The sequence below is a fragment of the Phragmites australis genome, chromosome 4, assembly GCF_958298935.1.
Source record: "Phragmites australis chromosome 4, lpPhrAust1.1, whole genome shotgun sequence".
Taxonomy (NCBI): Eukaryota; Viridiplantae; Streptophyta; class Magnoliopsida; order Poales; family Poaceae; genus Phragmites; species Phragmites australis.
The window spans coordinates 11122912-11137986 of record NC_084924.1 but is presented as its reverse complement, the minus strand read 5'-3'; the positions used below and the strand labels follow the sequence as shown (position 1 = coordinate 11137986).

Here is a 15075-nt window from a genome sequence, read left to right as displayed (position 1 = left end):
ACGACACCCTCCATAGACGATGATCAGTGACATTATGAGAGGGTAACGAGGTCCAAATCTGCTTCTCATGCTTATTTTACTGATTCTGCATTCGTTGCATCCTTTGAGCCCTATGATGTTGGACATGCTTTATCTGATTCAAATTGGGTCAATGCCATGCATGAAAAGCTTGAAAATTTTAAGAGAAACTAAGTTTGAGTCCTTATAGAGCCACCCCTAAAGTTCACACCATAGGCACAAAATAGGTTTTAAAAAACAAACAGGAAGAGGATGAGTCTGTAGTGAGAAATAAGGCTAGACTAGTGGCTCAAGGTTTCACTCAAATTGAAATGATAGACTTTAGAGAGACCTTTTCATCGGTAGCTAGGCTAGAAGCCATTAGAATCCTCTTAGTATTTGCGGTATCCCAAGGTTTCAAGCTATATTAAATGGATGTCAACAGTCCTTTCCTAAATCGTTTCGTATATGAAGAGATCTATGTCAAGCAACTCCCACACTTTGAGCATCCCAAGTACCCTCACATAGTATACAAGCTTCAAAAAATTTTGTATGGGCTTAAGCAAGCACCTAGAGCTTGGTATGATAGGCTTATGTCTTTTTTGTTAGAGCATGGGTATGTCATAGGGTTGGTTAATAAAACTTTATTCACTCTCAGGTATGGCAAATATTTCCTACTTGTTCAGATTTACGTGGATTATATCTTTTTTGGTGGCTCTTCTCATGCACTTGTGGTCAAGTTTGCCAAAACTATGAGCAATGAGTTTGAGATGTCGATGATGAGCGAGCTCAACTTCTTTCTTGGACTTCAAATCAAGCAATGCAAGCATGATACGTTCATCCTCCAGATGAAGTACACCAAGGAGCTGCTGAAGAAGTTTAACATGAGCGATGCCAAGCCCTTTGCGACACCGATGGCTACCTCGACTGTGCTTGATTCGAATGAAGATGGCGAAGAGGTGGACCAGCAAGAGTTCAGGAGCATGATTGGCTCCCTCTTGTACTGACGGTGACAAGACCGGATATCCACTTTACCATCTGCCTTTGCGCGCGCTTCCAAGCTTCACCAAGGATGTCTCACCACTGAGCGGTGAAACACATTCTGATGTACCTCAAGCACACTCTCGAGTATGAACTTTGGTTTTCCGCTGCCTCTTCGCTTTCTCTTTGAGGTTTTTCCGATGTGAATTTTACTGGTTGTAAAATTGAGAGGAAGCGTACATTTGGTACTTTTCATTTCTTAGGTACTTCTCTTGTGTGTTGGTTTACTCGCAAATAGTCTAGCGTTGTGCAATCTACTGCTGAAGTTGAATATGTAGCTCCTTCTAGTTGTTACTCACAAATTTTATAGATGTTTGCTACCTTGAGAGACTTTGGGTTAGATTTCAAAAGTGTGCCACTTTTGTGTTGTCATTTTATAGATGTTTGCTACTTTGATGGACTTTGGGTTAGATTTCAAGAGTGTGCTACTTTTGTGTGACAACAATAGTGCCATAAGCCTAGTCAATAATCCAGTCTAACACTCTAGAACCAAACATATAGATGTGAGATTCCATTTTCTGAGAGACCACGATGAGAAAGGAGACATAGAGTTGAAATACATTGATACCTAACACTAGCTAACTGATATCTTCATCAAGCCTCTAGATGCTACTAGATTTGCCTATTTAAGGGGAGAGCTTGGTGTGTGACATTCCTATGATATTGTGTGAGGGAGAGTTACCTTTGTATATATTTTATCTTACTTTTGTTGCATTTGCATTGCATCGTATCATGTAAGATAATCATAGTAGTTGAGCTTTGACTTATATGTCTTTAGCATTTTTGTTTTCTACAATTGAATTTGAACTAAGTTGAGTAGTTGTGCAGAGCAAACTTTTAATCTTAGACTCCTCTTGATACTTTGATATGAAATATTTCAAGCAAACTATCTTTCCTTAAGATGAAATTTGACGATTTTATAAATCATGTAGACTATGAAATGTTATATTCTTGATCATCATGTTTGTAATTGCTTTGAATTAATCAATGCTTGTGTTAGGCTAGTTTGATGAGTATCTTTCAAATTAGTGGATTGAGAAACATTGCACTATGTTATCTGTCTTTATCAAATATTTAGCTAATGATAGAATCTTAGGGAAATATGCGTTCCTTGCGTCACCAAGACACTACTTGACTTGATCTTGTGAAAACTTGATAACTTGTGAAATTTGAATAATCTTGTGAAAATCAAGTTTCTTGCGCAAATACAGTTGTCTTAAAGCCTCAAGATGTTTACCGTACCCAGACGCGTGACACTTCGCTTGGATAAGAAGCAACTTGAGAATAAAAATGAAAGAAATATGCCTAAAAGATCAATTTTATTTTAATCACTTGATCTAACTAAATCTTGGTTTCATATGTGAGCGTTTGCAAAGACTACTGTCATGAATGCTTGTTTGCCTAGTTTGAGATTGAAGTTGGCTAGTTCTTAATGTTTGTATTGCCTCGGCACGAGTGGATGCTTATGTAGTGGTTGCTTTGAACATAATTCGACTATGTGAAATTAAATGCACCAATAAATTCTTCGGGTTTAGCTTGTGAAGCTTCATGTTTTTTGTGTCACTGTCTCTTTTTGAGCCTTTGTGCAATTATGAGCTCCATCCTCTACTTTCCGTAGCCCTTTGACGTTTCTAGCATTTGCAAATGCTCTGTGGTATACTTGTGAAAGCTCATTAGGTTTGCATATTCATGTATTGTATAATATTTTATCCTTGATCTTTGCATTACCAAAGGGAAAGAAATGAAAAATATGCACCAAACACAAAGAAGAATCTTGCTACATGAAAAATGTGCATTCATCAAGAGGAGCATTTGATTTTGTGTTTTTGAGCTTTAATTGTTCTTTTGGGGTTTTTGGATTGTCTTTTCCTCTCTTAGACCTTATGCAATCTTTCTTATGTCAAGTGACATATTTTCGCTATTTCTTGAGTTTTTGTTCACTTGGATGAGCCTATCCTCTTCAAACCAAAATCTTTGTGCTTTGAGGTGTTATTAATGCACTCATCAAGGGGGAGATTGAAAAACCAAATTGAAATGTGCCTTGGTTTATATGTGATGAGTGATTGATAAGGTTGTCGATTTGATTTGTCAAGTTTTGGATTGCTTGAGCTTGGTTTGAGCATTTTGATTATGCACTAACTGGAGTTAGAGTTGGAGAAATATGTTTGCTTGTCTCATGGTGTGCAAGTGATAGATGCAACTTGGTGGTCGACGGTGGGTGATCAAGACTAAGCAAATGCTTAGTGTCGAACGATTAAGGAGGTCGGGCAAAGTCAAGGATGATCCTAGTTGTATACGTGGAGGTCAAGCAAAACATGAAACGGAGGATGAAGATAGCGTGTTGACAAAGTCAAGCGAAAGAGATGTCGGTGCAAGTGACAAGATGACCCGAGGGATCAGGAGTAGGAGAGACTTATCGGCGGTCAGGATCACAAGACAGAGTACACATGTTGACATTAGAGCGCTTGTTTAATGTGTAAGCGAGTGGCGAGTCACGCTTTGATAAACGTGAAGAAGGTTTCACGGTTGGGCCTCAAAACTGTAGGAGGACTAGAGGAGTATGTGTCACCATCACGAAACTTGCATCGAGGCGAAGTTAAGTCATGAAAGCACCGTGACCGTTCAATGGACGGAGCAAGAAATGGACTAAAATACTCTCGGTGATAGATAGGAGTATACTACAAGAAAGTGGTATTTTTGTAATAAGTTAGAAAACTTAGATGTCAAATTTTCTAAGTCTATAAATAGAGGAGTGAGGCTATGAGAGAGTTAGAACCAGCCACTTAAGCCTCTTATGCCACCCATTTTAGAGCCTAGTGCTAGGGTTTTATAGGAGAGTGAGATGAATGCTTAGCATATGTAATATGTGAGGGTTTTTTAGATAAAAATCCTTGTAATGTACTTAAAATAGGGTTGACATCTTTGATTAATGAAATTTATATTTTTTCATATGCTTGAATTCCACTACTTCTAGTCTCTCTCTATTGGTTCCCTTGCAAATTTGTAAGTTTTTTTTTCGGTTGTGATTTTCTTGTTGTTTTTTGTTTTTTGCCTTTGAGCTATGATTTTTTAACCTTGGAAAGTTGTTCTTCTTATTGCTAGAGGTATAAACATTCATATACTCATGTATTTGAGAGGGTAATCCCCTTGTCTCAAGACCATCAACTTGAAGAGTTGCTTATTTCGGTGACTGTCTTTTTGCTTTATTCTTCGTTCAAGTTTCAAGCTTTTGTGTTCAAAGATATATAGAATGGTCTTGAATAGAGTCTATGGTTCATATTCCATTCGTGGATTCATGTTGTCTTGGAACTTTCTTTCTCGATTTGTCTCTATAAAGTTTATGCTTCCGTTTGTGTGTTTTTAGGAGCGTTGGATGAACAAGGAGTAGAGCATCTATTTCGCAAGAAATTTATAAGACGCCTATTCACCCCCCCTATAGTAGTCATTCTCAATCCTACATCGCTATCCACCAGCTTTGAAGATTGAGATCGAGCAACAAGTCCAGTCAATGCTCCAGCAGGGAATCATCCAAAACAACACTAGTGCCTTCTCCTCACCAGTGTTGCTCATCAATAAGAAAGATGGCCACTGGCGTTTTTGCATGAACTATCGACAACTTAATGCCTTATCTGTCAAAAGTAAGTACCCAATGCTGGTGATTGATGAATTATTGGATGAGGTCGCAGGGTCTTCCTGGTTTTCCAAATTGGACCTACGGGCTGATTACATCAAATCAAGCTCAGTGCAGGTGAGGAATTTAAGATGGCATTTCAGATGCATACATGCCATTATGAGTTATGTGTCATGGCGATTGGGTTGTCAGGCGCTCCATCGACATTCCAGAGCACCATGAACTTCACTCTCTCCTTGTTGCTCCACAAATGTGTCTTGGTATTCTTTGACGATATCCTCATCTAGAGGAAGTCACTGGACAATCATGTGGATCATCTCAAGCGCGTTCTTCAACTCCTTCATTGGGATCAATGGCATGTCAAGTTGTCCAAGTATGCTTTTGCGCAGCAACAAATAGCTTACTTGGGGCATCTGGTTAGTGTTGCTGGCGTGTAGATAGATGATTCCAAAATATCTGTCATTCGGGACTGGCCACGACCAATCAACGTTAAGGAACTCCGAAGTTTCCCAGGCCTCGCCGGCTACTACCGTAAGTTTGTACGTCATTTTGGTTCCATTTGTCGGCCTCTGACAAATTTTCTATGCAAGAACACCATTTTTCAGTGTCACTCCATGGCTAATGATGCCTTTCAGACTCTTAAGCAAGCACTAATTACTGCTTCTATTCTTTCCCTTCCTGAATTTAACAAGCAATTTCACATTGACACTGGTGCAAGTGGCTCGGGAGTAGGCATGGTTCTAATGCCGGATGGCCATCCTCTTCCATTAGTTAATAAGTCACTCGGACCACGTTCCAAGGGCCGCTCAACATATGAAAAAGAGTATTTAGTGATTTTGCTTGTAATTTATCAGTGGCACTCTTACCTGCAACTCGATGAATTTATCATCCATATTGACCATGTGAACCTAGCACATCTGACAGATCAGCGACTTCATACCCTGTGGCAGCAAAAAGTCTTCACGAAGTTGCTTGGGTTACAATATCAGATCAAGTACAGGAAGGAATCTGACAATACAACAACTGATGCTTTATCTCGCTGATCGAGCACAGGTATGGAGCTTCGTGCCATTTCTTCATGTCACCCCTCACTGGTTATCTGAAGTAGTCGCTAGTTATGAAAATGATCCGACTACCCATAAAGTTATCGCAATTAGCTACCAATACTTCAGTTCCCTACTTCACACTCAATCAAGGCGTCGTTTGTTACAAGAACAAAATTTGGATTGGCTAAAACGAAGCATTACACACCACAATTACTGAGGCTCTTCATAGCAGTGCAGTGGGAGGACATTCTGGCTTCCCTGTCACATATCGGCTTATCAAGAAGCTATTCGCTCCCTGTACCAAACCTGATCGATCCAAGTATCTAGGACTCTTACAGGTGCTCCCTGTACCAACTCAATCTTGGTCGATCATCTCATCTCTCTTGATTTCGTGGAAGGCCTACCTCGGTCATGCCGTTTCAACGCTTTTTTGGTGGTGGTGGTGGATAAATTTTCTAAATATGGGCATTTTATCCCGCTTGCTCATCCATTCACTGCAGCTCATATTGCAAAGGTCTTCCTAGTATACCGATTACATGGATTGCCCCTCTCCATTGTGTCGGATCATGATAAGATCTTCACTAGCCACTTTTGGCAGGAATTGTTCAAACTTGTAGGAACTATACTCCGAATGAGCTCGACTTACCATCCACAAACCGATGATCAGACCAAACGTTTGAACCAATGTGTGGAAACATATCTGAGATGCTTTGTCAGTTCATGCCTGTCGAAGTGGACTCAGTGGATTTCCCAAGTGGAATTCTGGTACAATTCTTGCCTTTATTCTTCCTTGGGCAAGTCTCCATTTGAGGTACTGTATGGAACATCACCTCGCCAATTGGGACACCACTAATTAGCATGCGCATGCCATGGCGCCAGCTCGTGAATCTCCCAACAGCCCCCCTCTCTTCCCTTTTTCAGAATTTTTTTTCTCCCGCGTCTTTCCGTTTTTGGAAAAGTTTGCATGAGAAAAGTTTTGTGAAAAAAGTTTGCACGAGAAAAGTTTGGCAAAAAAGGTTTTGAGGAAAAGTTAACAAGAAAAGTTTGCTCAGAAGTTTTGAGGAAAATTTTTCGAAAAAAAATTATGTGGGCCCATGCTACAGTAGTCTATGTGTTGGCTGCGTGCGGAAAATTTTTTCGCACCAATTGGGGATCTAAGATGCAACAGAATGCAGAGTAACATATATGTTAGCCTAGCTAGAAGAACGCACCAGGGTGAATCATCTGTTACATCAGCATCTCTTGCGTGCACAACAACGGATGAAGTCCCAAGCTGACAAGCATCGCTCTAAACATCAATTTGTAGTGGGTGATATGTTTTTGAAAGTGCATTCATATATCTAATCATTTGTGGGTGTTCGGGCTAACCATAAACTTGCCTTCAAGTATTTCGGTCCTTTTCAGATTCTTCAGAACATTGGACTGGTGGCTTATAAGTTGGAACTTTCGGCTTCCAGCACTGTTCATCCTATTTTTCACATATCCCAGTTGAAAGCCATAGTGGGAGATAAATGTTAGGTACTACCTGTTTTACCACCAACTGACCTATGCTTTCAGGTGTCGGAGCTGATTTTGTAGCGAAGAATGGTGACCCGTGGTAATTCCAACATCACCGAAGTTTTGTTGAAATGGTCTTCTACTCCGGCAGAATTGGCAACCTGGAGGACGTGAAAGCATTTCGCCACCGTTTCCCTCACACTCCAAGCATGCAATCAAGGGAGAGGGGATGTCAGGACATCTGCACAGCGACACCCAATACACAACGAGGAGAAGGTAAGCAGATGTCAGATGAGGAACAGGCGATGGGCGAGTCAGGAAGAGGGCCCAAGCGTAGCACACGCGAGACCAGGCCAAGCTCACGGGTGACAGGCGATGAGTGGGTGGCCAGCTAAGCCCACAGGGCGTGCGCACGAGTAGAAATAGTGTGTGCGAGAGAGAGAGGGAACAGATATACTGTTATTTCTGTCTAAACCTTAAGAACTCTGAGAACTACCTAATGTCTAAATACAGAACTCCTCCACCAATCTTCTTCTCCTTCCTCTGATTCCCTCCGTGACCCTCACAACTTCCCTTGTTCTTCCTCTGGAACTTGTTACTTATGGAGATGAAGCTCGTCGGAGCTACGAGAAGCCATGCCGGGGTGACGCCGGCAAGCAGGGGAAGGCATGGCGAACACTTTGAGCAGTGGCATGGCTCAAGTGCTAGAGTGGGCCAAAAGTCTCATCGGCTGTCATGCCATCGAGCCCACCAAACGTCTGGTATCTGGGATGGCGATTTTAAAATTGAGAATTGTGAAAGCACTGCTCCTAATCATGGCGGCCTTCAATTTCAATATAAATAGTCATGTACAAGGTATAAAGGATGGAAATCTCGATATACATGGAAGGTGATAATCTCAAGATGAAAACTAATTATACGAGAATACCGTATCATAACAGGAATATACACGTTAACACCTTCCACAGTCGTAGCGTGAGGTTTCCGAACACACAAACTGGAATGGAGCTCCTCAAAGACGTTATATGGAAACACCTCAAAGACGTTATATGGAAATACCTTACCGTAACACGTTAACAAAAACGCGCGGCAATGTGTCGCTACCGCGCGCGCGGTATCGATGCGGTCCCACGCCAATGCCTGACTCCCTGCACCCTGCCTACCATGTACTGTAACGAGGAGCCCGTGCCGCATCCGGCGAACACGAGAAGGTTCCCCGCTGTGACCGAGGCCCCAAATCTGCAATAGCGTCCCCGGCCACAGACGAACAGGCTTGGTTTGCTCCAACAAGACCCAAGAAACAGAGCAGCGGCTCGCGCTCGCGCCGGCAGTCCTCCCTGTTGTCAGAAAAGCGTGATGCGGCGGAGCCATCGCGCGCCTTCACCTTTTTTTTTCATACGTACTCAACAACTCATATAGTATAATTTAAAACATATGATTCGGATTTCATGTAGTATAATTTAAACCATATGATTCGGATTTAGATTTTTTTTCGTACGTACTCAACAATTCAAGAGGCTTGATTTCAATATTTGTGAAGACCTAATTCAACTTTTTAAAGAGGCGTTATGAAAGCACAGGGAAACCGTAAGCGATGCATTATAACAGCCACTTACAAACTGACGAGGAGACGTAGAATTTCTAAGGAAGAAAATAAAAAAAAAACGAATCACCTAGCTAATTGCAGCCTTCAAGAAATGTAACTTACAACTCTAAGGAGGAAAAAAATGAAGAAACGTGCTTCCTTTCGTCGCTAATTTGTGAAGGATAAATTCTCTAGCAGCAGCAGGCACCTTGAATTGTCACTCTCAGCGTTCAGAACCTTCGTCACTGTCACTGCAAGGGACGGTGCACTGAATCACAACGCGAGCTCCGGACGACAGCCTGCACGATTGATTCAAAGCATAGCCCTCAATACCAAGATTTGATCACCGTCTGGATTCCACAGTTCCCAAGGAAAACCATCGAGTGCATACCCAGCACTGACAAAGAGTTCAGTTCATGTAAGAGAAGCCACGAGCAGCACTTAACTTTCCTCAATCTTGACGAGCTTCTCCTCTTTCCTGAAGGAGTCGGCCCTCGCCGACGCTGCCGAGGCGTCGGTGAACCTCCTGCTCCCGTCTCCCGAAGCCAGGTCGCAGTCCTGCCCGGCCGAGGAGCTCCTCCGGCAGGCCGAGACAGGGGATTTCAGCGTGTCGCTCTTTGGGTGCAGGAAGGATGACAGTATAGGCGTCCGAGGGAGGCACCTCGAACGCGAGGTGTCGATTGTATCTTCGTCAGGTCTTGAGCAATTTAGTGTCTCGCCACTCCTGCGCATTTGTTCACGTGTAAGGGCATGCTCCATGAAGAAGGGAAAATAAAATTCATATGCCAAGCACAATCCTAGGCCATAAAAATGTTACTGCACATTCATATATCTAGTGTGCCAATGGCCAACTTTATGTAAAGTTCTGCGGTCCTGCCTGGTAAATTTTGGATTTTAACAGACTGAAGAAACCATGATCCTGTAGCGATGCAGATCGCAAGAACTCCGCTGTCTTTTTAGTAGCAGTTTGAAAAAATGGTCCTGCTACCATAATGACAGCTTGTTAGGATACCAACATACTGTTCATGACCATGAAGCAACAGACTCTCTTCTGTATTTTCCGTAGAGCAACAGAAGAATCTTGGCTTGCAGCCAAGCATTGTGGTCCTCTACTTCTGACAAGTTGCTCGTGTTGTGGCAATGAGGGAATCACCAAATTTCAGAAGCGAATTGGTCATAAAAAAAGTAACAGGAGGAACATTCATGTTGTTCTACAGTTCACTTACAAATCTCTCATTCCCTATTTTAGATCGTACAGACGTCAGTCCTCTTCAGTAGGTAGATCTCCCGTGCTTTGTTATTTTGTTTGTTAGATAGATGCCAGCTACATGCTGGCATTATATGACAGACGTACAGTGTTTCTGGTATCAACCTGTTGTTACGCAATTGCAATATGCCTTCACCATAGAGAGCACATAATGATGGAAAAGCAATGGTCCTCGCGTTCATAAATATTCTTCGGTACACGGTTCTTTCCATATCGTAAGCCTCTGATCCAACCTAAACTAACCCTTTTTCTTTAACATGTGCAGATAATAATTGGTTTAAATCAACGATTAGTGCAAATCTTTTACTTTGATGTATGCCCATATTTCATTGGTTTTACTCTAATGATAATATGTAGAAAAGAGTTTGGAAAAAGCAATATAATCAATGAAATCCAAACTGACCAGCTAAAAACACGAGGACAAGTGCATTCTGCAATACTGAATGGTATGTAGTCATGGATTGTCTAGTTTGAACAGTCGAGCTTCTCTTGTTAAAATTTTGTCTTAAAGTCTTAAACAAAATCTATAGGCAGTAAGTATGTCATAGAATTAGGCTACAATTTATACACTTAAGTGAACACATATCCCTATTTTATCAACCAATTGCACAGGTCAAGCAACATGCATTAATCTAGACATATTTGTGTGTACCCAGAAATAATATCCAAATATCAAGTTATTTAAGCACAACTTTAAGACCATATCGAAGCACTGAAGCTTACCTTTCTGCATTGTAGGAAGAAGATCGTTTAAGCGCTGAATACCTCTCAGCTGGAACATCTCTTTGCACCTTTGTCTCAACAAGGCTCCCACTGAAGTATTCCTTTTCTTCCAACCTCACACCCATTAACCTGGGATTTTCTGACAAGTAATCAAGCTCACCCATCATCCTGGTGCGGGAAATTAACGGAGACGGGAACTTCAGGTTTGGGAACCTTGGCTCGTATGCCTGAACAATTCCAATATTTTCATGATCTTTCACTGAAAGTGAGCCACAAGTGATGAGTTGCATCAGTACATTTGTTGGCCTCAGCTTCGGGCAGGTGGGCACAACAGTATCATCCTCTTCAAGAATCCTAAAGCTGTTCGTCGCATTATCCGCTCGTATCAAGGATTCTAAACTCTCGGACTTGCCACGGGTTGAAGGTATGCTCAATGGAGTAGGACATTGTGACAAGAGTTCCCTGGAGATCCCTTGGAGTTCTGCTGACCGACGAGGATGGCTTCGCCGGTACTCGGTAATTTCACGAACTACAGCATCATGATCGGTGCTCAAACTCTTCTTGCGCATCTCGGGTGCTCTCCGAACCGATCTTCTGCCAAGATCATCAGTTTGAGTTGCAGCATCCATGCAACCGGTGGGCTTGTAAACACTGAACTCTGCTGGGCTCGCAGACCCACTTGCTGGCAATTGAGGCCTTTGGGGCTCCAACTCCGGCGACATGATCCCCAAAGAGCGATCCCTGCACGGCGAGGGGTTGTCGTCCTCATCTTGCGGAGGCACAGACAATTTGGCTTCTGTAACTATCACACTAGGAGGAGAGAATGGATAGGAAGCTTCTCTTGGCAATGGTAGCCTTGTACCCTCTTTCAGCCTGCTCTGTTGCTTTTGGTTGCCATTACTGCCATGGTAAAATTGAACTGAACAGGCAAAAATACTGATCAGCAACTCAGCACTGCATTTTCTAGTCCAAGTTCAGAAGAAAAGGGATGCAAATTCAGATAACAGTTTTATTTACCTGAAGAGGATTCGTCCACGAGCTCGGAGCCCTTGAGCACGTACTCACCATCGGTGGCCGGGAGGACGAGGTCATCCTCAACAAGGTCGTGCCACACGAATCCATTCTTGTAGCTCCTGAAATCAAAATTTGCTCGAACCAATCAACACGCACACACCCAGAAATTCCCGAGAAAAAGAGCATCCTTGCATTACCTCTTGCAGGACCACGAGTACATCGCAGCCATGCCCTTGCCGCGCACCATGTTGAGGTGGTTAATCACGTCTGAAACCCCAAGAAAGTAGTCGCCATTAAACGAGCACAAGTAGACTATACTTACATGGAGAAATTGCACTTGCGATACCAGCATCCACTGACCTCTGAGGTAGAGCCCCTCCGGCGAGGCCATCGGCACCTCGACGAAGTGCGGGTGCTCGAGATGGCGGCTCCGCGTGAGGTAGTACACCACTGGCACCTTCCGCGCCGCCGGCCTCTGCCGCTCCGGGCTCCGCGGCCGCCGGCATCGGCCCTCCATTCTTGCTGAATTTTCTTCAGTTCAGGCTGTTCGGGGCGCGCGCCTGGGAAACTGCAGTCTTATCAGCAGCAGGAGAAGAACGGGAGAAGGCAAGAATCCGGAAAACCAGGGACGCCTCCGCCGTAACATCAGATGGCACAAAATACAAGATCAACGCCAAAATGGCCGAGACGGCTGCCTCCAAAATCTAGCAACTTCACATCGAGGGAAAAAGCATATAAAACTACTGCTACCACAGTAAAGTGGGGTACCTCGAGCTCCAAGTCCAAAGACAGAAACTTTTGAGAAACTACTGGGCAGGTGCCTCCAAAATCTGCATTTTTCCGCCCATGGAGCGGCCGGAAGAAGCAAACCAAGATTGGAGCTCTTGAGCAATCAGAATTCAGATGAGAAAGGCCAAGAAATGCCAGGCATAGACCATAGTGTGTACCTCCGGCCAAAGTGCAGTCTTGTTCACTCACTGACGCAGGCACATGAGAGGACGGGACTGGAGGGAACTGATCCCAAACTTTTCTCTCATTTTTTCGACGCACGCAGCACAGCAGCAGGCGATGTGACCGCAAGACGGGCCAAACGGATGACAACAAACAAAATCCAAGATTGGAGCTTTTCGGCAGCCGGTGAGGGGTTGATGGGCGACTGGGCGTGGGAGGGTAAGCAGGAACGGACACGCAGGTGCCTCCAAGCCTCAAAAGGTTACAGGCTTACAGCTAAGCAGGGGCAGGGGAGTGGAGGAGGACGAGAGAGTGAGAGACGGAGGCAGCACGAGAACGGCAACGCTGTCGCGCCTCCTCCACGAGAGGGAACAGCAGGGATGTGCAAGCTCAAGAAGGAAAAGGGTGCAATGAATCGGAGCGTAATGACGGGCATGGGCCTGCAAAACGGGAGCTTTTGTGTGGAGCAGAGCAGGGAATGACTTATTCGCGGGGGCAGGCGAGTTAAGCGTGGACGGCCGGCTCCTACTGTCGAGGCCGCCGTCGTCGTGCTCGACTGCAGCTGCAGCTGCCCCTCAGTGCGTGTCAGGTTAATGGCGAGGAAAGGGAATGGAGGGCACGAGCACGACTGCGGGAGGTCGAGGTCAAACGGCAGTATGGCACTGGGCCACTGGCAAAGGGAAAAGGGCGGAGACGGGCGCAGCGCAGCAGAGAGGGAGCAGGCAGGGCAGGGCAGGGGAGGAATAAAGCAGCGGTGGTGCCGGGAGTGACGACGAGCGGGCAACACTGCAACAGTGGACGCGGGGAGTGGCGTGACGGCGGGGGCGTGGACGGCACCGACCAACAGTTGTGGCAGGTGACCATGTGAGAGGGGAGGGGAGGGGTACGAGCCGGAGCAGGTTAGCCGAGTGGGTGGCATTGATCGCGCCGGGGAGGGAAAGCAAAGCAAGGCGCTGCTGGGTGTAGAGATTGGGGACGGCATCGAGGAGGCCGTTTGGACTACCTGGATGGCTGGATCCGGATGTCGTCGTCTCGAGTGAGCCACCGCCTTCCATGGAGCCGAGCAGCACGAGGAATACCATATCCAAAGCAATGATTCTATTTCTGATGAACCACAAATCTACCTCCTCCATCATAAAAAAGAAAGAAAGAAAGAAAGAAAGCAGACCTACCTTCATCTCAGGTTGACCGCATGCAGCGTGTTCTCTTCGAGCCTGGTGCATGCCGAGACGGCGGCGAGTGAAAGAGAAAAGGTTGGCGCTGTAATCATTGTAGTAACATAGAGCACCTTTTTTATTTTTTTAGACCAAGTCCTCTCTTACCCGGCGTTTGTTGGACATCTGAATAGAGGTGTACGGGACGCGGCTGCAACCCCCGTCGGCTCTGCGATCAGGCTATCTGCCCGTCCGTAACATAGAGCACTTTGTACGAAAAGTTTGAGCTTCACCTTTACGATGGATGGAAGAGGATAGAGAATGATAGCCTCGAATGTCCTTGGGGTCATTAAATACCCTACCCGTTATGTTAGGTACTCCACTTAGGCTACCTAGTAGGATTGTTTGTGCCGTACAGGGGCAGCAGCCCTACCTTCAGGACGAAGCTACATTGATCTAGGTGATGTACGGGTACCGGAGTGAAAAAAAAGAAAAGTTCATTAGTAATACGCTTATATCCACCATATAAATTTTTAGTGTTAGACGTTTGTGAAGTGACGCCAAAGTCATTTGAGTTCCTGGGTTTGTTTGGTTCTAGACCCTAAAAGGCCTGATTAAAATTTGGCATTATCAATTTGTGGATAGAGCTAAAACATAAGCAGTGCCAAAGAAAAAAAAAATGCTACTTGGATGGTAGCCATACCAAATGTTGTCATAAGTATTTGAAGCATAGCAATGTGAGATCTTATTTTGTAGATAAAATCATAAAGAATATTATGATGCAAACAAATTGCAAATCAGATACATGATTTAGTAGATATTAACATTTGAAGTCTGATAATAAAAAAATTTCGAACTACTTGCAAGCAATGTGCTAACACCTTATCCATAGGATGGTTGGCAGCCCAGCTAAAACCGGGACGATCAATTTGCTCACCCACTTTAATACCCACGTCGACTGTTACTGTAGTGGGCACCAGCCAATTATTCATGGACCGATCAAATTTTAGCTTAGAATCAAATAGTGACAAAATTTTCAAGTGATCAAAATTTAGCTTGGCTTAGCTAGCCTGAAACCAAACACACGCGCCTTTAAGTTTCTCTCCTGCCTACCTTCTCTACGTGTCTGCTTGCATTTGAGAGAAAGGGTTTTACTTATTAGTGAGCAT

At 44.2% G+C, this 15075-nt stretch overlaps 1 protein-coding gene across 6 annotated transcripts; it reads right to left on the bottom strand.

Annotated features, from left to right (window-relative positions):
• Positions 1-8794: 8794 nt before the first annotated feature.
• On the bottom strand, positions 8795-14211 carry LOC133915685 (protein SOSEKI 3-like). 6 transcript variants are annotated; one of them, XM_062358941.1, is made up of 7 exons: positions 12749-13888; positions 12570-12631; positions 12162-12369; positions 11999-12068; positions 11805-11920; positions 10788-11706; positions 8795-9521 (listed from the first exon to the last, which is right to left on the bottom strand). In XM_062358941.1, exons 3-7 carry the CDS (start codon positions 12316-12318, stop codon positions 9239-9241), a joined length of 1545 nt encoding a protein of 514 aa, XP_062214925.1. In that variant the 5' UTR covers positions 12319-12369; positions 12570-12631; positions 12749-13888; the 3' UTR covers positions 8795-9238. The 6 variants fall into 6 exon arrangements, with proteins under 6 accessions (XP_062214925.1, XP_062214927.1, XP_062214926.1 ...); XM_062358943.1 differs by having other exon boundaries at positions 12162-12361; XM_062358942.1 differs by lacking the exons at positions 12570-12631; positions 12749-13888 and adding an exon at positions 13925-14211.
• Positions 14212-15075: the final 864 nt, after the last annotated feature.